Genomic DNA, 24,997 nt, shown 5'->3' on the forward strand with positions numbered 1-24,997 from the left:
AAATAGCACAAAATTTGTTAAATTGTGAGTAAATAGCTTAAGTATTTAAAAAGATGGATTTAAAGAGCAATTAGACCCAAAGGTTAATGGCTGGACGGTTTGGGTATGAAATAAGCAAGAAAACAATGTGAACAAGGGGCAAAATTGGAAATAGATAAAAGTTAATAGTTAAATAATGATGTAATTGAAAAATCCAGACATTTCTTCATATTTTCTCAGCCAAAACGCCATAGAAGGTCTGGAGAAAGCTGGTTTTCATATTTTTACATCATGTGAGTCTAATTCTTGCTTTTTCTTGATAATTTTTATGTTTTTATGACTTTTACAATTAGGTCCACTTGTAGAATTCATTAGTTTTTGATTTTATGGGTGAAATTGGAAGTTACCCTGGATGGATAAGGGAATTTTATGATGAATTATTATGAAATTTAAGCTCTAATTTCATATTAAGGTGGTTTTATTAAGTGATTTTGATAGGAAATGATATTTAGGACCTAATTGTGAAAAAGTTGTGAATTGAAGGTTGCTGTTGAAATTAAGAATATAAAAGGTTTTGAAATAGTTTATAATGATAAAATAAAGTGTTAATTGAGAAAAATTAGTTCAATTGATGGGTGAATTGAGTAGGGACTAAATTGTGAAAACTGTAAATTTTGGGGTAAAAGTGCAATTTCGAAATTTGAACAGCATAAATTGTGAAGTGAAATAGAAATCAAATAAATGCTAATGAGTAGAAATATTTTATATTATAGATCAAGAATCCAAAGAAGAACGAGGAAAAGAAAAAGTTATGAATAGTCCCTAAATTTCAATATCTTCTACAAATTAGCCGGGTAAGTTCATATGGTTGAATTTAGATGTTTATTTGTGAATGATTGAAGTTTATAATGTGTTATTATATACTGAATTTGTTATGGGATTGTGTAGATTTTGTTAATGAAAGAATAAATGTGGAAATGCAAATTAGGAAAACGCAGGATTGAGTACGTTCAGTATCGTGACGTGTGATGAATTGATTGGATAAGACCATGGTTGTTCCATGGCAAAGTGTGAAATGTAGGTATGGTATCATCCATACTGAGTTGTGAATTGTAGGTATGGTATTATCCATACTGAAATGTGAAATGTAGGTATGGTATTATCAAATCCATACTGAGTTAAGAAATGTAGGTATGGCATTTCCCATACCGAGTTGAAAATGTAGGTATGGTATTTCAATGAGGAAAACCATACTGAGTTGTGAATCGTGGCATTGAGCAACGACGTACTCAATTTCGTAAGCCGTTTCCTAATTTGATTATAAGAAATAAAGAGAAGTGATCCAAATGGAAGAGATTGAGTAGTTATTCTTGTTGAGCTCAACTATGTGAATTATTATAACAATGGTTGTGAATCGCAGGAAACTTTAGTAAGTGTTTTGGTATTGTTTGGAAATATTATGTTTGGTAAGCATTACTTTTAACCTATGAACTTACTAAGCTTCAATAAGCTTACTTGTGTGTGTTTAATATTTTATGTAGATTAACTTGAAGTGAAGTGGGTAGATCGGATCAACACAACAAAGCACACTATCCAGATCAATTCGGTAGCTTTTGTTTTATGTTTGAAGATTTATATGGCATGTATAGAGTTTAAATGAAATGAAGTAAAGATGTTATAAACTAGTTAACAACATTTTGTACTAAAATAGTTTTTGGTTAGTAGCAATAGTCTGAGTTTGAAAATTCACCATAAATCATAAAAATATAATTATAGGTTGAATAAAATATGAAATTAAATCTTATTGAATCTAGTTTCACATAGAAGAAACGGTGTAAGCAAAAGGCTTTCATATCAGGAGATATTTGAATTTTTGTGAGACAAGGTCAGAGTGATTTTAAACTCCCCTGTTCTGATTTGTAAAAATCATTAAAAATTATAAAAAATTAATTAGAAGTCATACTATATATATATGGATTCCTTATTGAGTCTATTTTTAATATAAATAAACATCTTGGTTATTTGAATTCTGTACATGGAGAAATTTGGTTCGTAGTGAACAGGGGTCAGAGCAGCCGAACCCTGAAACAGGGGAGATTTCAACTAATAAACTGTACTAATTGGCCCAACAAAAAATTCTAGAAAAAACTTAGTAAGTAGATATATGAGCCTAGATTTGGGGAAAATTTACGGATTTAGATTTCGAGTTTTGTAACTCGAGATATGATTTTTTTTTGCATCTGTAACGCAGTTGGACAGCTTGTCTAAAAAGTGTGATATAAATTGTTTGAATTTGTTTAAGTGCTCAAATAAGTTTAGTAATGCCTCGTGCTCGACTCCGGCGACGGTCTCGGGTAAAGGGGGCGTTACATCAAATCTATCCTAAAACCCGAATTAAATTACATCCATCCTATTGTATTTGACAAGTTATATGTAAAAATAAACAAATTCACAACTAACACTAAATTTATTTTATTAACAAAATTCATAATTAGCTAATAATCTTAATAATTAACTTTTATCAAATTTACCCTAAACCTTAATTAAATCACATTTATCCTATTGAAACAACTTTCACCAATTCAAACTTAAAACCAATTAAATATTAAGTTAACATTTTACCCTCAAATTCTAAAATATATAACTTTTATCAAATATAGGTATCACATTAGAAAAAAAAGTGAAAACTCAGTATACTAAATATTATATTGAAAATGTATTGATTTTATACACAATTATTTTAAACATATCCTTTTGCTCACATCCTCTTCTGTTTCGAATGTGTTGTAAAACTTAAAATCTATGTGAAATAGAAACATTAACCTTTTTATCTCGTCTTCCGTTAAAAACAGAAAGAAAGAAGAAGAAATTTCTTGCTGCTTAAAGCTAAAGTGATGTACACTTACATCAATTTCTTTTCATGTCATTATCTGAAAATATCATATTCATGTTCATAATAAGTGATAGTTTCTCCTCCCCCCCGTAATCCCAATTATTATTGGTGCAATCATATACGTTTATTAATTTTATTTTTTTATATATTATCTAAAATTACTCATAGCCCCTCTAACCCTTAAATAGAAAGATAATACGTTTCAATACACTCGAACTCACATCCTCCTACACTAACAAAAATACCAATCGAGCTAAGACTCGATCGAGTGAGTTTGATATATATGAGTTTATAGAATTCATAGAGTGCCTTTGAAATTCATATGTTTTTTTTTATAATTAAAGGATGAGAATAAAATTGTTTGAAATTGAACTCAAATTTTCATATCTACAATATAATGCATTTATTACTGGAGTAAAAGATTGTTGATTTGATCAACACCATTAATATCAGATAAATTTTTTTTATCGAAATTGTTTTATAAAATATTTTCAAGGTTTTTTCTTGATAAATTACAAGAGAAGGGCAAAGCCCTAACAGTAACATGACTAGCGCAACTCGAATCCAAGCCACACTTGGACGGTGAACACCTTAATCATCAGGCCAACACACGAGGTTCTAATTTCAAGTTTTTTTAATATTCGAGTTTTCCTCATTTTTTTTATTTAATAAGAGCAAACCAATAATTAAATGTGGAGAACTCTAAATTTGTCTCAATTTCTTTTCTTTTACATGCTAACAATACAAATTTTATAAGGACAATTTAGTAAAACATATTTTAGATAATTTTATACTCTAACAACTAAATAATAAAATATTATATCTTAACCAAATGAACAAAATAGGATAATGTAATGTGTTAAGTAATTTTACATTCAGTAATCTTATTACTAGAGGTAATCAATCATTCTAGGAACAAAGCACTCATTTAGCACGTTATTAGGTATGTTACAGCATCTTATTTGGTTCATGTGGTTAGAATGTAAGATTTTATTATTTAGTTGACAAAATATAACATTACCAACACCTTTTACTAGTGTATTTGGATACAAAGAAATTGTAAGTGTAATTATTAGGGTAGTGATTATAATTAATCTCATCTAATTACAACAAATTCTAAATTCCTATACATGTTTAGTCGACAAAATATAATTGCATCTTAAAATAAAAAATAAAAAAATTTCAGAGTCATCATTGCTATTTAACTCATATATTACATTCCGAGTTAAAGATAGCAATGAAGCGGGATGGGGCAAATGTTGCTAAATCTACTCACGCTTCACAATTGGCATGCTTTGTCCCATCATCCACCTCACTCCACTATAGATGTATGATGTTGAAAATTACTACCACCTCTAGGATGTTGGATGCATCCATCTCCGCTCCGCATCGCCTCACTTCAATTTAATTTTTACAAGTTATTTCTAATATATTTATTTTTTAAAGGTAAGTAAATAATTTAAATGAGGTAAGCAATCACCATAATCGCTCTATACTCACTATTAAAAAAAAAAAAGCCCTTGCCCTACCTCACCCCGCTTTGCATCCATTTTTTTAGAAAAAAAAAAAAAAGAAACCCACTCCATTTAAGGAAAAATAATTCAAAATTTATCAATTCGAAATTTACTACCTCATTCCGAATAGTTTCAATTAAGTGACGCTATCTAATTAAGTAATGATGTTAAAATTATCACTATTACTTAATCTTGACATTAAAGTAACCTAGTTAAAACTAATATGATTATGTGATTAGAAAATATCATATTTCTTGTGACAACTCATTTAAAAAAAATCTCATTTACACAATAATCTTCTTTTGTGGCATTTAAGATGAAGTTGAATTTGTCCATTCGTTGTCTCCTTTTGATAATCCCGACGCCTATGGTGGCCTATGGGCAATATGTTTCTAGATGGACCCCATACTTCTTCTTATCTTAAGAAACTAAATTTAGATATTTATTTAAATCCATATCATCTCATATAACATATTGTCTCAGAATTTTTTTTTCTCGAAACTAAGGTGTTTATTGTCGATAATAACAATGAATCCTTTCATTGTAAGTGTTATTTAAAAAGATAAACGAGATAATGAAATATACTCCATTTAGGGACGAAGTCAGAAATTTTTTTAGGGAGGATCGAAATCAAATTTTAATTTTTAATAGTCTACATCTTTATAATTTTTAAAAGATTAAACTATTTTTTTATAATTTTAGGAGGCAAAGTATAATTTTAACTTTACTAATTTAAAATTTTATAATTTTCTAAAGGCCAAAACAACAATTTTCTATTTTAAGAGGGTCGAGGCTCTTGCCAGCCCACTGGATTCACCTCTGGCTTCATTCTCATTTTACTTTTTTTCTCCTACTAAAATCTTATTTTTATACATACAATTATACAACAATTTTTATATAAGATAATTGCGTTTGAAAAGTTAATAATTAGATTTAGTTATAAATGTTTATAATTATACATGTTTAACATATTTTGATAACTTTTGTAATTAATAGATGTCATTAATTCAAGTGTCATTAAAGCACTCTAATTACACTCTCTAAAACTAAGAGAAGGGTGAAAAGATAATTACACTTAACATCCCAAATTTACCTTTAATTTTATGACAAATTTTTTTAATTTAATTAAATGTTATTTTATTAATCTCATTTAAATAGTCTGAAAAATTTATAAACAAGGGATAACTTTTTTATACATTTTGACCTAACTAAATTACGTAGCATCTATTATTAATAATTTATACTTGGCTAAAGCCCAACCGATGCTTTTTGGGACAAATATGAAATGTTAGAGTAATTAGACAAAATGTTTGTATTTTCTTCTTAATTTTATTCATAATCGTATTACGGATGTTTTTTGAATTAACATAGTACATAGGATGATTTTATTTTAAATTTTGTTACTTGTTTATATTTTTCTTTCTCAAGTAATATTGATAATTTATTATAATAATTAATATTTTTATTTATAATTTAAATTTATATAATTGTGTAATTACAATTCATACTATTAAACACGACATAAGAAATTATAATGTAATTATACTTTATCAACTCAACTTATATTGAGAATTAAAATTTTTATAATTACAAAAGTGTGTAATTATCATCTCAATAAATACATATTTTATTCAATTATTATGTGGTGTGGAAACACACTCCACATCATTTTCTTTTGGGCCTCTATATTATAGTCAAATTCTCAATTTTTTGTCATATTAGCCATTGTACTTTCCTTCTGTCTACCTCGTTACTCCATCTATAATTTTCGTTAAAACAAGTTAAATGTTGCCACGAATAAAGAAGTCCAAATTCCTGAAAATTTTCGAAAAAAAACATAATTTTCTTTTTAAAATTGTTAAGATTCTAAAAATTATAATCTTTTACAAAAGCAAACCTAAAATCTTGAGAATTTTCAATAAATATCTTTGAAACTCAAAAAAGGTATAAATTAAAAATGTATTTTAAAATAAACTTGGACACAAATATGTTGAGGTTTATCCCATTAATATTTTTAATAAAATTTTAAAATTGAAAAAGTAATTTGAAATTATAGAAAATATAAAATGCACTTAAAATAATCTAGACAAATTCAGGTTCAAGTTCATCCTATATATATATAATGAACTTGGACATACATGTGTCTTGATATATTTTCTTAATAATTTTATATAATTTTTATAATCTCAAAAAGTAATTTAAAATAAATTCTTAATTGAAATTTTTTTTGGGTTTCTTTAATACACTAAAACAATCACCATTATAAAACATAGTTTTTGGGACAATATTTAATACACTGTAAATAAAATTTAAAAAAAATGCAAGCAATTTTATCTTGCAAATTTCAAAAAGTAATCTGTAATGCCGAATATTAATAAAATATTATTTTATTCTATCTTTTAATCCAGAATATAAATATATTTTAATAATATTTATAAAGTGAAATAAAATAATTAGGAAGAATGAAACACAAAATTCCAAAATTACATGATTGTACAAGGTGTAAAGAGCTGAATGTACTTGATTAGAAAATGTGAATTGGGAAGTTGAAGTTGGGATCACTAAAGGGTCTTCTATCAACTCTTTTGGTAAGCTTGAATAAGATTCCTCTACTATATACCCAACATTAATGATTGATGGGTTCCATTGATTATTCATGTACCTAACATCTTCACATTATACAAATTAAACCACATTTCACAATATAGGCAATTATAGGGCAGACAAAGGTCATGCTCACCCAATTCTTTAGTATTAGTATTAAATATTGATTTAAAATTTGACCTCCATTAATATATTTCGACCCTCTTGTTATCTCTTTTATCTTGCTCTGATTTACATGTGAATAATGTGCTTTGCCTTTTTCTATATAAAATATTGCCACCATTATATTTTAATGCTATTTTTTAGTTAGAGTGATATAAGTCTCGAGTTTATTAATGTTCCTTGTGAGATATATTACAAATATATTTTGTGTAATTTTCTTTTATTCATTATTATGACATGCAAAATAAAAGCAAAATTGGTTTTTATATATAAATATATTGAGTGGTGGAAATTTGAGTTACAATGGAGAAATTGATTGGTCAAGAAAAACCCAACTTTTTCAATGGGGTGATTTATGAAAGCTAGGCAAGCAGATTAGGGGTCAACAGTTATTTTCTTCTTCTTTTTTCTCATTTTATTTTTGAGATTGACCCTATCACCATGGGTTTATGGGTTTTGGTTTTTGTCGGCCACCACAAAACAAATCTATGTATTTAAACAGCTTATAATAATATTGACGGAATTTTAATTTATTAATATATTAATATGGAAAGATGTGTGTTTAAATACGTTAAAGTATATGAATTAAGAATAATTATAAATAATTTTATTTATTAAGTCAAAAATAATTCATATAGCGGTATTGAAGGTTGAGCTCATTATTGAATAGTATTATAATATAATTCCACGTACACACAATTTGAAAAGTAGCACAACATTGTATTTTATAAACCATTATTCAAATAAAAATATAGAATGAATTCTCAATAAAATTTTAAAAATTGATTAATTGATTTAATAAGATGGAATATATATAATATATTAACAACACCCTGTGTTGACTGTCGTTAAAATGAGTTTACTTGCATTTTTCCATTAATATTTTAAAATTTGTAGGTGGAAATTTATTTATCTAAATAAAATTTATATTTTAAATAAAAATATTTATAGGAAAAAAATTATTAATAATGTAGAAGAAAACGGATCATACATTATTTATTTCACAATAAAAGTTAAAACAAATTCTAAATATAAATTAAAATAAAATAATAAAACCAAAGAGAGGGCGGATATGAAAGCGAAATAAAAAGAAAAAGGCCTGTTCCTTACACCTAACGCATCTGCCATCAAGCTCGGGTTATTAGATTCGGGAAGGTTAGCTTCGGATTTAGGTTCGGTTGTGGACTTTGTGACTGGTAGATAAGAACGACCTCTTCCCCTTCTCCATTTTTCAATTTCAATTTCAATTTTCTTTATTTTCTCTCTCTGCTACGCCGCCTTTGGTTCCCTTTGTCTAAATAAAAATCCCATACTGACCAAAAAAAAACAGAGCATATCGTTTTTTCTTTCAATTAAGAGCTCAAGCTGGCGATCGAAAATCGAGAATCCATTGTCCGTGAAATCAAGCCCAAGAACAGAAGAATCATGGTATCGTCTTCATTCTTCAAACCAAACCCTCACTTGTTCTGTCTTTTTTTTTTTTTTTAACTTTGTTCAAGTTTTGAACTCTGTTTTTTGTTTCTTCACATTTTTTACTTGGTTTATCGATTTGGGTTTTGGTTAAAATGTGTGTTTTGATCGAATGTTTTGCTTAAATGTATTTTGGACAGGGTGCCGGTGGGCCTGATGAAGAAGACAACAGGTGGCCGCCATGGTTAAAACCTTTGTTAAGGGAACATTTCTTTGTTCAATGCAAGCTTCATGTTGATTCTCACAAGAGTGAATGCAATATGTACTGCTTAGATTGTATGAATGGCGCTCTCTGCTCTTTTTGCTTAGCTTATCACAAGCACCATCGTTATATTCAGGTATTAAATCCTTCTTTTTCATTTTTCTGTCAAAAAAAATTTGATACTGTTAACCAATCCCGTAGGATTTGTCTGTTATTTACTCATTCATTACAGAAATCGGGCATTAATTTGGATTTGTTAATGTGTGTGTTTTGACAGATAAGAAGGTCTTCATACCATGATGTGATAAGGGTGTCTGAGATTCAAAAATACCTAGACATATCTGGAGTTCAAACATATGTTATCAACAGTGCTAAGGTTGTTTTCATCAATGAAAGGCCACAGCCAAGGCCTGGAAAGGGTGTCATCAACACCTGTGAAGTCTGTGAGCGTAGCCTTGTCGACAACTTCAGATTTTGCTCTCTCGGTTGCAAGGTAAAAGAGAAAAAAAAAAAAAACCACCACTCTTCTCTCTTTCACTTTCTAATTAAATTTTCTTGGCAAGTCAATGGTGCTGTTTGGCAGCTGAGAAAACTTTTGGGGGCAAGTGAAGCTCCCAAATTTGTACATTATGTTTGACTTTTGCAATGCGTTTATTGGGTCAATTCGCAAGTTTTGAATGTTATCTGAACATTGCAGGTAGTTGGCACTTCAAAGGATTTCCGGAAGAAGAAGAGGCAAATGGGAATGGCATCAGATTCAGAGGATTCATACAGCAGCAGCAGCAGCCATCGAAATTATCTCAAGAACAGCAACAACAACAACAAAGTCCAAAGCTTTAGCCCATCAACACCCCCACCAACATCGGTTAATTACCGAACTGCTAAACGAAGAAAGGGGATTCCACATAGAGCCCCAATGGCAGGTCTAATCATAGAATATTAAGCCATACTATTTAACTATTATTGCCCCACATATACAAAGGTAATTATCTTGTATATAGAAGCAGCAATGGTGAACAAAAAGGGGATAAACAAGTGGTATAATAAGCTCCAAATCTCAAGGACTTGAATGGTATTATTAAGTTATAAACTTTTTTTGTTTGTCTTTTCTATTAGTTTAGGGCTTAGGGTTTCATTTTTAGGGTGAGTTTATACATATAAGTTTCTCTTCCTAGTTTTTTTTTGAACAAATAGTAATGGGGGGATGAAAAATGTAAATAGGGTTTTCTTTTTCTTCTTTTCTTATGGTTTTAGAGAAAAAGGGTAGTGAAAAATAAAGAAATAGAAGCCATGTGTTGTAATGTTTATAAATGGAATGAAAAAGAAGAAGATTTAACTTTGTTTGTTGTATGATTTGATTCCAGCTTTCCATTTTAAGGTAGGGTTTTTTTTATCTCTTATTTAATAAATATATTTTTATATTTAATTAAAATCTTATAATATTAATAAATTTAAGTAAATAATATCTAAAATTAATATTTTAAATTTTCAAATTACACATTTGAAGGGTCTGGTTTTGAATGGTGGTGATTAACATTTGAAGATTTTCACGAGGGGCCCATCTACGGTGTTTGGCACGTACGGGATTGGTTTGGAATTGAATGTCTAGGGTGGTCCGGTTCCGCACGTGTGAAATTTATTGGGATCGTCAAAAAGTTATCAGCCGTTTGCCGACCACTGCAAGGGCGGTTCGGTTTTGCCGTTTTATTGTGGGTCTCTTTCTTTTTGGCAGACATCGTGGACCCCGCTTGATTATGATTGAATATGGACCCTTGAATCTTGTCATCGAGTTTTCAGAATGGGCTCCCACAAAGTAGTATAACGCCCTTTTATTTTATTTTACTTTTATTATTGCTTTTTTTAAATAATTTTTTTATTTAAAGGATGGGATGATTTATTAATAAAATAATATTATATACAAAATATTATCATCTTTAAAAGACAAAAAATTAAATTTTATCACTATATTCAACCTTTATTCTAAGTTTATAATTTAAATTTCTTTACTACCCAAAATGTGGACTTTTAATCTTGGACTCTTTTTTTTTTTTTTTCACATGGTTCTTTTAAATGTCTAATAATATTTTATATACAACTTGACTATTTCTTTTACATTTTATAAATATTTAAAAGTAAACTGTTTTTGCCTAATACAAGAATGTAACCCATAGAATCTATAATTTTCTTAATATTAATTTTATCTATAGAATCATTTTAGCACAATCAAATTTATATTCTCTTACATAAATAATAATATTAATGTCAATTAATTTAAAGAATTATTTTATAATTAGGGGTGGTGACCCACGCAAATGAATTAGCGGTTAACGTTTAGGCAGAGATATTGTGGGGGATGACATCAGAGATGGGGTGTTGTAGTGGATTATTTCATTTATTTTTCGTGGCCTTTGCATTTATAAACATATAAAAATAAATAAAAACAAAAGATGGCCCCTACATTACGGTGCAATTTTTGGAGTTGATAGGCGCCGGCCTTTTGGAAATTGCCACCTCCATTCTCTTCCATTATTTCATCATTGGGAATTAATATCTCCTCCTCCCATTTTTCACGAATTTATATATTTCTTAATATCATATCATTTAAATTGTTTCCTTAGTGTAATCATTACCTCAAATATTAAATATTAAAAATCAGATTAATGGTCTAAATTTAAAAATTTAGACAATATATGAAAGGATTTAAATAAAATATAAGTATGAAAAATAAAATTGAACGATAAAAAAATATAGACTCGAACTCTAATATTTAAAGTTTGATCTCGATTGAATTCAATTACAAACATTTATTTATTTTTAAATATTTTGCAACTTACATCACATTAAAATTAAATATATTATATTATAATATACATATAGAAAATATTTAAGTATTTTATATTTATAAAATTTAAAAAAAAAGGCTAATGAGACTTTTGATTTGCTGGGTAGGACGAATATCCTAAATTCTTAAGTATCTTCATTTGAATTTCATCATTCGTAATTACGATGTATGGGTTTTACTAATAACATATGCATATGTTATGAATAAGTTTTGTCTAATTCTTTCTACAATGTAATTGTTCATACAAATATTTATATTTGTGTTCTATTTGTAATACACTTTCAAAGTAAAATTAATAATAAAAAACATTTAATGATAGTAAAAGAAATTATATATGATTATTAAAAAAACCGAATACAAGCAAGCTTAAATAAACTCAAATTATCTGTTTACAAATTTGAGCAAGTTTAAATAAAATTTAAAAGGTGTAATGACTTTTTTGGCCTTCTAACTTTATAAAAAAAAATCATTTTAGCCATCCATTTAATTTTTCACCTCTTTTAGCACTTGAGTTTGCATTATTTGTCAAATCACCTTAAAATAGATGAAAAAGTTAATAGTTGTTAATTTTGCTAAAGTGACTACATGTATATTGCCATGCGGATGACATGCCAACATTTAAATTTTTTATAATTTATTTTTATACTTTTTAAATAATTTCAATTATTTTTAATTTTAAGAATATTTTTATATTTTTTTGAATTTTAAAATTTAAAAATTAATTAAATGATTCCACGTGTATACCACATCGGCAAAGTTTAAAAAAACATTAATTTTTTATCTATTTTGGAGTGATTTAACAAAAAGCACAAGTTTAAGAGTTAAAAAACCAAAAAGTTTAAATAAAAAGCTAAAATAATTTTTTTTTATAAAGTTAGGGGCCAAAAAAATCATTGTGCCGATTTAGAATCCATATTTTAAGCGGGATTGGCTTAGGTAATCATGTATGGTATTAGTACCATATATTAGTCTAAGTCTTGACTTGAGCTTAGTCCATAAACATCTATAGTTATTATCAGGGGGTTGACATGGGCCCCGGCCCCCCTAAAATGTAAATTTACTCTTTTAACCCTTAAAATTTTTTAAAAATTTTAAATTAGTAAAGATAAAATTACACTTTGGCCCCCTTAAAATTATAAAAAATTCGATTTAATCTTTTACAAATTATAAATATATAAACTATAAAAAAATTAAAATTTTATTCAGCCCTCCCTAAATATTTATTTTGGCTTCGCCCCTGGTTATTACTAGCTAAAATAATATTACTGAAAAGGAAGGGTTCCACTTACACGGATATAAGTGGTTTTACACATTTTCGTAATTTTTTATATGATCAATATTTTAATAATCTAATCGCCATATTTGATGCTCCATTATATTCTATGCTCCATTTATGTAAGTTATGCATGTCAAGTTTGACCTAGATTAAAAATTTCTAACTAATTGTTTTATGTAAAAAACTTTCACCCATTAACTATATATTAATATAGATAATATTTTAGTTTGTTGTGATAAAGATATGGATTAATTCAAAATCAATATGCATTACAAGTACAAGTATCTTGATAAATACAATGGTTAGATTATTAAAATATTAATCGTATAAAATATTATAAAAATGTAAAATCATTTAAGTTTTAAGTACGTAAAATGAATCTCTTCCTTTTTATAAAAAGTTGTAACTAAATTTACACTTATTTTGATTTAATAAAATATTATATTGAACATTTTAAATAGATTTAATTGATTATAGGTTCTTATCATATTCGAATCCTTATAACTACTTAACCGTTAAATAGGAATATAATGTACTTTAGCACACTTGAACCTACATCTTCCTGCATTGGCAACTATGTCAATGCCAGTGGAGTTAAGACTTAAACGGCTATATAATATATTTTTTTGAACAATCTCATTATAGGTTTTGATTATATCTACTCTTTTTGACATAATCCTTAAAACTACTCGTAGCCCCTCCCCAGTTCATAAATAGGAGAATAATGTGTTTCAACGCACTTAAACATACGTTTTCTTACATTGACAATAATATTTATACAAGTCGAATTAAGATATAACCAACATAAAATATATAAATTTTTAATCATTCTTTTTTTTTTCCCTAGTTACGTGGATAAGAAAAAAAGCAAACAGGTGGTAATTACCCAATTCTTTCAGCCTTATCCAAATCTATATTTAAAAAAAACGAATCTTTAACCCACTTTTCTTTTTTCTTTTATAACATGATTTCTATTTTTATACATCCATAAAAAGAAATATCTATTAATTCCCATAAAAAAATAAATTAAAAATGATAAAGCATATGCTGGTTTTCTTGGGGACATAAGCAAGCACCTAGTGGTGTTTATTTTGTTTATTTATTTATTATTCAGTCCAAAAGCTTAAAGTGGAGGATCAAACAGTATGTCGCCACGTGTGGGTGAAAGCATTAAGGAATTAGATATGAACCGTCCACGTAGCGAAAGTCATGTTCAGCTATTAAGACCATCTGTACTTGCTTTGCTTTTTGAGAATGATTTTGGAATTTGGATGGAGATGTTGTTTCATAAACGGAAAGAAAACGTGAATAAAATGTACAAGCAAATTTGCCAAACTTGTGAAATTCAGGACTCTTTAACACGACTAACCATCTTCTTTTCCTTTTCTTATATGTGTATAATTTTTAATGGAATTTATCGATTTTACAAGAGAATTTGTTTTTTTTTTCTTTTAAACTGTGATAGTATTTAAAGGTCAAAACTAGTTTATATTTCATTGATAGCATATTATATTGGTAATAAAAAACCCTCTTTAGTTTCTTTTAATTTAGATATTAAGCCAAAAATTAAAGAAATTTTATTAATTTTATTTTTAATAATATTTAATCATAACATTAATTTTTTATTGTACATAAATTTGATTGATAAATAATAAATTTAGCTCCATAATTTACACATTCTATCAATTTGGTCATGATTTGATAAATTTAACCTGCTATATTCGTGTTATAAGGCTAGATTTGTTAATTCTTTTTAGAATTAAGACTAAATTAATAAAATATGTAAACATTGAGGACTAATTTTGTTATTATATCGATTAAAATTATGTACAAGTGGCGAAAGACATTAATGCCACGATAATTGTCCTTAATAGCCCACTTTTAAATTTGGCAAGGATTAATTTGCTTTGATTTTTTTTTGAATGACCAATTTGCTCAATTTAAAAATTGAGAGGGACTGGAGAGGTCTTTTTATTGGGATCTAGTGCCCTTATTGTAGTGATATTGCCAAATTTACTTGTGATTTTTCGAATAAATTGATTTAATAAAATTCCATCACACTAATTAATATCTTTTGTGTAATGTTCTCAACAATTTGTGCACACAAAGCAAAATAAAATAAATATTAGCTTATTAATTATTTACAATATTAAATTACATTATGTGAGTCGATCATAATGCTAAAAGATAATTTATATTAGTAGATAATCTAAATGGATCATAATCTAATAGAAAATTGAGCAAATCGATTAAAAGACTATTATGTTGTCTATTAAATTTGATAAGAGAGATACACTGTTTTGGGTATTAAGGCGAATGACTTTTAGAAAATAGAGACATAAATGTGATTGTCTAGACTGACAATACATTGAGTAGGACCCAAGTAGAACAAACCATATATCGTTTATGAATTTATTAACTTGTGAAGTTTATCATGTGACATATCTCAAGCCTAAGTAAGTGATAGACTATGTGTGCATGACTCATATATTTTGATATATTTCAAGCCTAAGTTCAACTAGTAATAGAACCGAAAGCTAGTACGTTAGGTATATGACTTGTACATGGCATAGCTCCACTTACAATCGTGGAATCCATAGCCCAATAAAAAGGTAAACGGTGTCCTCTCATTGGCATTACATGATAGAACGAGAAAGTAATGTGATCATAGGTCATTCCTCTAAAAATAAATTATTTATTTAATATGTGTTAGTAATTGACTTTTTATTGAAGAAAGATGAAATTGTTATTATGAATAAAATGCAATCATATTGGGAGAATGAATTTTATCCTAAGGAGGTTAAGGATGTCCTATGAGAACATACATGCGAGTAGGTCATTGGATGAACACTTGATAGGTAACTTTCGTAATGACATATAATGGGGAGAGCTTACTCATAATACTTTAGTGAAATGACTTTGCGACTAAATAATGATGTAATTAATAGACGAAAAGTCGAAACTTGATTACAAATTATTTTAGCTCTAATTATATATGTCTAATCGGTCTGTTTGCTAGCTCGATATATCCTTGAAAGTTTGCATTTGAAACAATGATGTAAATATATGAAAATGACAAATAAGGGAAATAGATCGCATGTATCACTAATCGTAGTGAATGTGTTTTCTCACTATGAGCAAGAGATGACTTAAAGATTAAATTACTTTATTGAATTATTGTTCTATTAATTTGTAATTAAATAATTGAAGTTAGAAGTGAAAATTAAATTAATTAGTCATCACTGTTTCATAGAATATGGTAATTAAATTTGTTTACTCATAGATTCTAATACGATAAAGTCGTCACGACTTTAACAAAATTAAAATTGAATTGAGAGAATAATTTAATTAAGTTAATTAAATAATTGAATAAATAATATTTTGGTAATTAAATTTATTTACTCATAGATTCTATCGTTCTTGAGTAACTACTTTCTAATCTTAGAAAGTTTTCATTAGTTCGTGAATAGAGCCCACACTCTAGCAAATCGAGGTCGAGATTAGCAGAGAAGATCAAAGGATTGAAAGTCGAGAACAACTTATTATGCCTATCAAGAAATCACTAGTATAATTCAAGTAAAATGGTTTATTATTATAAATATCACAAGGCTAGCTTTTTAGATATATAATTTTTAAATTTCCTTTGAGCTACAAACACATTTTTTAAATCATATTTGCAAGCACTTTTTACCTATTAAATAATAATCTATGGATATATAATGCATACTTTTAATAAAAACACCTCTCCAATCCTGTTCAATTTTGATATCGAGCAAATTTGTTCCTCTAAAAAAATCAAAGCAACTTAATCCCTACCAATTTTAAAATGAGCAACTAAGAACAATTAATCACGAAAATTAATTTTTCTTGTCAATTCTAAATAATTTTATTGATATAATAACAAATTAAGCCCTCAATGTTTCCATATTCTACAAATTTAGTCTTCATTCTAAAAAAATAATCTAAAATGTATAAAATTTAAAAAAAACAAAAAAATTCACATAAAATATATAAAATAAAATTTATGTTAAAAATATAAAATAAATAGAATATGTAAATTTTAAGTGCTAAATTTATTATTATACCATTCAAATTTATGTAAAATTGATGAAATATATTAATACATTGATTAATTGTCTTTATATGCTCGCTTTTGAAATTATCGAGATTAAATTACCTTTTTAATCAACAACCAATTTACTTAATATCAAAATTAAGATATATTGAGAAGTTTTTTAATAATTATATTATAACTAAATTTTATTGCATTAATTATAAAAAAAAGAGAGAAGAAATAATGAAAAATAGATTCATTTTCTTCTATTTTGTTATAATTTTTGTTTCATTTTCTCTTGTTGGTTTACATGATTAAGTTATTGAAAGTTGGAGGTTAGGAAAACTTTGCACCTACTTTCTACTATGAAGAAGTCAAAAGGAAAAAAAGAAAAACATACCAATAAATATGTACATTAAAAACTTCGTATAGAAGAAAGCAAAAATTCCATTCCCTGTATCCTACTTACTTAATCCAATATGCAAGTGGATTAATCAATGTACTATCATTGTTAAATGCAATGATATGTATACCGACTTTTCCTTTTAATAAATGCTTAGCCACAAGCTATGTGTACATTGTGATTGACATTATATAAAGACATTTCATTATCTTAATCTTAAAAAGTTCAAACTCAATAATCACCACTTGTGTTTGTGTGTCTAAAGAAGGGCAATCGTGTATTAACCTTTTGGTCACATAAAATTATCACCTAACTTACTTACGAATCAAGTCTATTGATGTTCATGCATGTAAATACACTTGGCCCGTCTTGAAAGTTTGTCTAAAAAGTGAGAGGGCTTGAGTAAAAATATATGCTCGAAAAATGAGTTAGGACCAAAAAAAATAAAGAACGTTTAGAAAACGGGTTAGGTCTCGAGTAAGTTCTTTTAGCCTGAGCTTGACACGAATTTGCAAAAAAACAAAAATTGTTGTTTTGCTACCATTTCGTAATTATATTGCTACTATTTTGTTGTTATTGTTTAAATATTGTAAAACTCTTGTTTTATTATTAATTCGCTACTATTTTAGAGATATTTGCATACTAAGTTTAAGTAAATTTTTTTAAAAATTTATTTTCAATTTATTAAGAAATAATTATTTTAATGTTTTTAGTGTATTTAATGTATTATATTTTTAAAATTTTTTATATAAAATAATATTAAAAAATTAATACCGTGAGCGGACCGAACTTGGAAAAAATTTTAAGCATATTTTTTTAGCTGAATCAAACCTAAATCTAAAAACCGGAACTAAAATTTTACTTCAATCCGACCCCATAATAAACTCTACACATAGACCATATGACCTATTTTTAATTCTACACTTTAAAAAAAAAATGTAACTGACCATAAATATGAAAAGATAAACTAAGGTTATAAATGACTAGATTTAAATGGTTAATTCAGAAATGAAACCTTTTTTAAGTCTTAAATCAAAACCATCATAAAATCGAGAAATTAGCAATCTTAATTCATAATATGGTGACTAGATTCTTCTTAATAGATAATATTATCAGTGGCTACGGTGGTGGCCTTGTAGGATATCACAAAGGGATTCCTTTTTTCTTTTTCATAGGAAAAAAGCTTTTAAAGAAGTGGCGAATGGGGATATCACTAATCACTTGAGGAAACTTTGATTACTTTTAATATGAAATGCCCCTCACTTATTTTATTCCTACTTTTTTGGAAAATAGTATAAACACTTCTTCTGCTGTTTTCAATTTTGATATTAAACAAATTAGTTATTCTTAAAAAAATCGAAACAATTTAATTTTGTTAATTTGCATATAAGGAACTTAACAAATTTATTTATTTAAATTTTAATAATATTCACTAATTAATTTCCATAATAGATGTTTAATTCCTTGGTAATAATGTTTTATTTCAATAATTTCACTTAAAAAGTCTAAAGTATTATAAACAAATAAATACTTAAAAATAAAATATGTCATGCCATTATTTATAAACATATATTTTTTAAATACACGATAAAGACTAGAGTATTATACACGTATTAGCTTTCAACTATTAGCTAAGTTTTACGATATATATATATATATATATTTAGTATAAATTTTACCAAACATTTTTAGATAAGCAGTTAATAGAATCAATTAATGGAATCGTCAAACCAATCACTACAATCAGTTATCAGTCAATTATTAAACAAGGCTATATATAATTAATAAATATCAAATAAAAATAATAATTATTTTTAAAAAATATGATCAAGCTGAAACAAAGTTGAATAGACTAATTATAATTATGATTGACTTAAATAAAATTTGAGACCTATATTTAACATCGAATCATACATAAATAAGTACATATAATACTAAAACTATATATAAGTCCAATCTAAACACTAATGATTGACCTTTTATCCTAAAATAATTTCCCAAACTTCATATATTTTAAGTTTAATGGTATAAAGGTCCTCGAACTTAAAAAAAATCAATTAAGCTTTTTTTTATCTTTTTACACCAATTAAGCATTGAAACTGAGAAAATTAATCAAATTAATAGACTCTTTAACTAACATTGATCATTAAAAACTAATGAAACTAATGTTGTGGCAGTTACAATTAGTTTAAAATGGTTTTAAAGTTTCATTTTTTTTCAGATAACAGAATGACATGGAATTTTTTGAAAACATTATGACATGAAATCTAGTTATTAAAATAATAAATTTATGAAAACATAATTTTCATTTTTTACCTTTTCTTCTTCAATTTCAAACTTCTTCTCAAAATGAACAACCATTTCTTTTCTAAACTTAATTGCTGCCACTCACCATCTTGTTGCAACTCCTTTTGGTCCCTTTCTCCCCTTCTTTCTTTTTCCCAAATGATTTTTTTTTGATGTTAATAGAAATTTTGTGAACCTAGAACTTGAATTTAAAACTTAATCCATCTTCATTATCATCATTGATATTCAAATCTTTTTCTTTGTTAGTTTCATGCCTCGGAAGAATCAGAGGAATTGAGTGAAAATTTTCAATTACCTAACATAGAACAATTTTTTACACTCTTTTACTTGATTAATGGGTGGATGTATTGACCATAGGATTTTCTATGGAGGATGTTTTAATCAAATATGGGTTACAAAGAATTTTTACAGCTTTTCTTGATTAGTGTTATTGTAATTTTTTAAAGAAAATTTTTAGAATTGTTTCCCTGTTTTTGTTAACTGATCACTTTCATGTTGATTTGGGTTTTATACATTTCAATCATTTGCTATTCGCTTAATAATTTGAGTTTTGTTGAGGATATTGTTACGATTCGTTTTTGCTAAAAAATGATAATGCTAGGTGTTAACTTTGGTGGTGACGATGGAAACAAGTTTATCAATGGTGAGAGAGTTGTTTGGGATGAGTTTATTTCAATTTCACAAGTAAAGAAGGAATAGAGGATGAAGGTTGATGAAAATGACTATTAAACTTGTGAATGGTGAGAGAAATAAAAGCTTTATGAAAATGTTTTCTTCTACAATCTTTTGGAAATACTATGCAAATAGTGTTTGATTGCCAAGAAAATAAAGGAAAATTTTGATGGAAGAAAATCTGCAAATGCCATGTTTCAAAAATAAATTTTATTTAAAAGTTGTAATTACTACTAAGTCACTAGTACTGTTAGTTTTTAACTGTCAACATTTGTTAAAGGATGCATTTAATTAATTTTTTCAGTTAAAAAGCTTAATTGTATAAAAAAAAATCGAAAGAGTTTAATTATTTTTTTGAACTAAATTTTTCATAGGAAATGCATGATCCATGATGCCATTATGGCATCCGATTTTAGCAATAAAATACACAACAAAAATGGGTGTTTGATAGAGGTGAAATATCTTAATCAATTTGCCTAAGCCATGATGTCATTAGTTTAACCCTTATCTCATCAGATGTTTAATTATTGCTATGATATCCATCCTTTGTATCATGCCCACTCCACCATCATCATCATCTTCTTAATTTTTTGTCCATTTCCCGCAATTGTGGGTCCAACATCATCTCATTCCTTCTCATGCATTGGCTCATCTAGCCATTTATCACTTCACAAAACATATACACAATATTACCTAATTTCTTTTATCTAATTATAAATTTAGTCCCTGAAAACTAAAAAAACTAATCCTTTATTTTATTTCATCGCAATTTGATCCTTTCATTTTGTGAAAATTGAGAATTAGTCTGATTGTTAATACTTTAAAGTTTGTTGTCAAACCATTAATCTAAGAATTCAATTGTTCAACAATTTAGACACAATAAATTAGCAAAAAGTAATACTCGAATGTATGTATTTATCAACAATTGAACTAACTTTTAAGTTTTCAAAGAATATAAAAGACAAATATTTTAATCTGGTTAAAATATGTTATTAGTTCTTATACTTTAATAAAATTTAAGATTTAGTCCCTATACTTAAAAAGTTAAAATGAAGTCCTTTTACTTTTTTATTTAATAATCTCAACCCAATCACTAAAATCGTTAGTATTTTCCATCAAAATTTGTCAATTTGACATGTTGATTATATTGTCCTTATATGACGTGGTATATAATTGACGAAAAATAAACATATTAAGTTGAAATTCTTTTAGCGAAATAACGATTAGACTAGGATTTTTAAATTAAAAAAGTAAGAGGGTTGAATTTTTAACTTTTAAAATATAAGGATTAAAATATCAAATTCTATAAAAGTATAAGGAGTAGCAGCATATTTTAACCTTTTTAATTTTTGTAAAGTAAAAAGATAAACAGGAGGTTCTAGATGGATATCCTAGTTCAGCTGAAAATGATATGCATTAAATTTTTTACTACTGTTTATGACTTTTATTTTGGCCCCTTTAGCTTTCAACTTTCAATGTATTTATGTCATCTATATGTACTTTGGTATTTTAACCCTGAGCCAAAATCTGCCTAGTTATATAAATGTTTAGTGGTGATGTTTAATAAGTGGATAAGAACGGACACCATACGAGACAAGGTGATGTTGGGGGTCCCATCATGAAAAATGCCAAGAGTTTATAAAATTTGTGATGCAACCCCCCTTCTGCTTGACCCCACAGTGTATGGGGAGTTGGGACAATTGGGTCACATAATATTTATATAAATATTTCAATAATGAGATATAGAACACAAATAATTAGAAGATTTACTTATTAAATTTTAATTGATTGATATAGATATTATTGTAAATGTAAAAGAATTTTGATTTAAGTGTATTAATGTGAATTGTTCTTCTATTTATAGGTTGAGAAAACTATAAATAATTTTAAATATTATATAAAAAATATAATTAGAGCCTATAATATTTGTTAAAAAATACAACAAACTATTATTATTTTTAATCAAAACTCCTTTGAAATGGGATTATATATGGTTTTTCTTTGAAGGGTTTCATTTGATAGTGAGTTTTGAATTGGAAGTGACTCTGTTTTTTTGTTTAGGCACTTCACTTGGGATATATGATTGGCTAGAGAAGTGGCACAATCTAACCAAAATTAATTGCCCCACTTTATGTTGCACCAGGTTTAGTGTTGGATTTTCTTTTAGGTAAAACCTCAAGTTTGGAACTTTTTATGGAAAAAATAACATTAAAATGTTTGACATAATATCCTCAATGTTATATATATATATATATATATATATTCAATAAGATTCATTTTCTTTTTTTAAAATTAAATTTAGTCTTCAATCTTTTAAGAAAAGTTGAATATGATTATCAATGTTTGAAAAGAACCAACTTATTATTTTTAAGAAAAATACAGATTAAAATGTTAACTTTTTTAAATATGATAACTGAAGGAAAATTTACATGTACTTTATATTATTATTTTTTAAAATTTTTTGTTATAATGACATATAAGATAAATAATATTATGTTAATATAAAGTATACATGTATTACTATACGTGTTGTCATACCAATATTGTCAAAAATTAATATTTTAATCAACAATTCTATTAAAAATTAATAAAAATAATAAAAATTAAATTAATAGAATATAAACGTTGAAAACTAAATTTATTATTATGGTGAAAAATTTATCCTTTATTAATAATCCAACAACTCAACTCTGAATTTAACCTCAACTCGATGTAATTATTAAATATAAATCTCAAACAAAAAAAATATATAAATATATACAGTTTTGCTCACTCCGTTTCGCAAAGATCCTTTTACAAGCTTACAAGTTAAGGGATACGTTATACTGTCACACAAGCCGAACTTTATGTGTCACAAGTGATGGGGTTTGAGGCCAAACATGCATAAACTTTTTAGTTTTCACGGTTTTGCTTATTCAAATATTTTGAGGTGTTTGAGTAGGGCGATAAAATTAGGACGAAATTAGAAAATATTTGTAGGGGTCGAAATTAAATTATAATTTTACGATAGTAAAAATATAATTTTATTATTTTAATAGTTTTATTTTATAAGTTTTAAAGGATTAAATTAAAATTTTATCATTTTTAAAAGGTTCAAAGTGTAATTTTATATTTACTAATTTAAATGAAAAAGTTTATATTTTAGGGAAGGGGCCTGGAGCCCTACCAACCCCTTTCATTTCGCCCCTGGATATAATTTTTGGTGAAATAATATTTGATTTATGTGATGTATCGCTTGACTTGTAGGGTTAAATAAAAAATTAAGGAATTGAAAATTAAATTGAACCAAAATATTTAGACGGTTTATAAAATACAATTGAAAAAATTACGGTTACTTGAACTTCAACTAAATTGAATTCTATTTTTATTTAATTTATAATTTAATTTAATTTTATAATATAAAATAAATATTTTATATTTGAAATAATGCAAATAACTTAAATTTTTATATAAAATGTTATTGATTATTTTATTTACTTGAAAATCATTATTTTTAAAGGGTAATATACAAAATAGTCACTTTTGTTTGCCTCAGGTTACATTTTAGTCACTTATGTTTGATATGTCACGTTTTAGTCATTTATGTTATTATTTTGTTACGAAGTAATCACTTTACCGTTAAGTTCCGTTATCTCTCTAACGGTAATCCTGCGTGGCAATCCAACTAGATTTTAAGTGTCAACTTGGATTTTTAAATGGGATGAAAATAGATTTTTAATTAAAAAATTTAATTAATTAAAATTTTTAAACCTAACCTTTAACTAAAAAACTGTTCATATTCTCTTTTTAATTTTTCTTCCATCTCTTATTTTTTTCAATGGTTTTTTTTTTCTCATTTGATTGGAAAAACTATTATTAAGGTCAAAATAGTTGAAATCAAATTGACTGCTTCTTAAAGATGGATTCAATGGAAGGTTCAGGTATGTCTTCCTTGTATTCCTCTATCTCTTTTATTTAGTACTGAAAAAGAAAAGATTAGATTTTTTATTGTTTAAAGAAAACCCTAAATTAAAATTCTTGATATTTTCTTCTACTTTTTGAAATTGTTTGTAAACATGTATTTTATTTTGCGTCAGTAGACATCCCATAAAATGCAACCAGAAACATGTTTCATTCAAGTTAATTTTAAAATTTTCAGAAAAGGGCTATTACTTTCACAGTTCTTGAATAATTGGTTTCTCAATCAAATTTTTTTTGATCTGAATCAACTTGTATGTTCAAAATCTCTTTGTGGGTATTCTAGATTATTCTTTCTTATTGCTGATTTCAACTATTTTTATCTTAATAATATTTTTTACAGTCAAATGAAAAAAAAACCATTGAAAAAAATAAGAGACAAAAGAAAAATTAAAAAGAGGAGATGGACAGTTTTTTTAGTTAAGGTTTAGGTTTGAAAATTTTAATTAATTAAAATTTTTAATTAAAAATTTATTTTCATCCCATTTAAAAATCTAAGTTGGCACCTAAAATCTAGTTGGACTATCACTTACGATTACCATTCGAGAGATAACGGAACTTAACGGTAGAGTGATCACTTCGTAACAAAATAATAACATAAGTGACTAAAACGTAACATTTTAAACATAAGTGACTAAAATATAACCTGAAGCAAACAAAAG

General features: G+C 26.7%; 1 protein-coding gene and 1 long non-coding RNA gene across 2 annotated transcripts; both read left to right on the top strand.

Annotated features, from left to right (window-relative positions):
• Nucleotides 1–792: 792 nt before the first annotated feature.
• LOC128280558 (uncharacterized) lies at nt 793–1,724 on the top strand. The gene is made up of 2 exons (XR_008270652.1): nt 793–833; nt 1,521–1,724. It is a non-coding gene; the product is annotated as an uncharacterized LOC128280558 (long non-coding RNA).
• Nucleotides 1,725–8,336: 6,612 nt separating this feature from the next.
• Nucleotides 8,337–10,174, top strand: LOC108454255 (protein RGF1 INDUCIBLE TRANSCRIPTION FACTOR 1-like). Its single transcript, XM_017752658.2, has 4 exons — nt 8,337–8,580; nt 8,763–8,960; nt 9,102–9,317; nt 9,522–10,174. The coding sequence occupies exons 1-4, from the start codon at nt 8,578–8,580 to the stop codon at nt 9,765–9,767; spliced, it is 663 nt and encodes a 220-aa protein (XP_017608147.1). The 5' UTR covers nt 8,337–8,577; the 3' UTR covers nt 9,768–10,174.
• The last annotated feature ends 14,823 nt before the right edge of the window (nt 10,175–24,997 follow it).

This window comes from Gossypium arboreum, chromosome 9, assembly GCF_025698485.1.
Source record: "Gossypium arboreum isolate Shixiya-1 chromosome 9, ASM2569848v2, whole genome shotgun sequence".
Lineage (NCBI taxonomy): Eukaryota > Viridiplantae > Streptophyta > Magnoliopsida > Malvales > Malvaceae > Gossypium > Gossypium arboreum.

What these genes read in the sequence shown, in the direction of transcription:
- LOC108454255 (XM_017752658.2), top strand. An exon ending in AGCACCATCGTTATATTCAG is followed by an intron (nt 8,961 to 9,101) that starts GTATTAAATCCT and finishes GTGTTTTGACAG; the next exon opens with ATAAGAAGGTCTTCATACCA. An exon ending in TTTGCTCTCTCGGTTGCAAG is followed by an intron (nt 9,318 to 9,521) that starts GTAAAAGAGAAA and finishes TGAACATTGCAG; the next exon opens with GTAGTTGGCACTTCAAAGGA.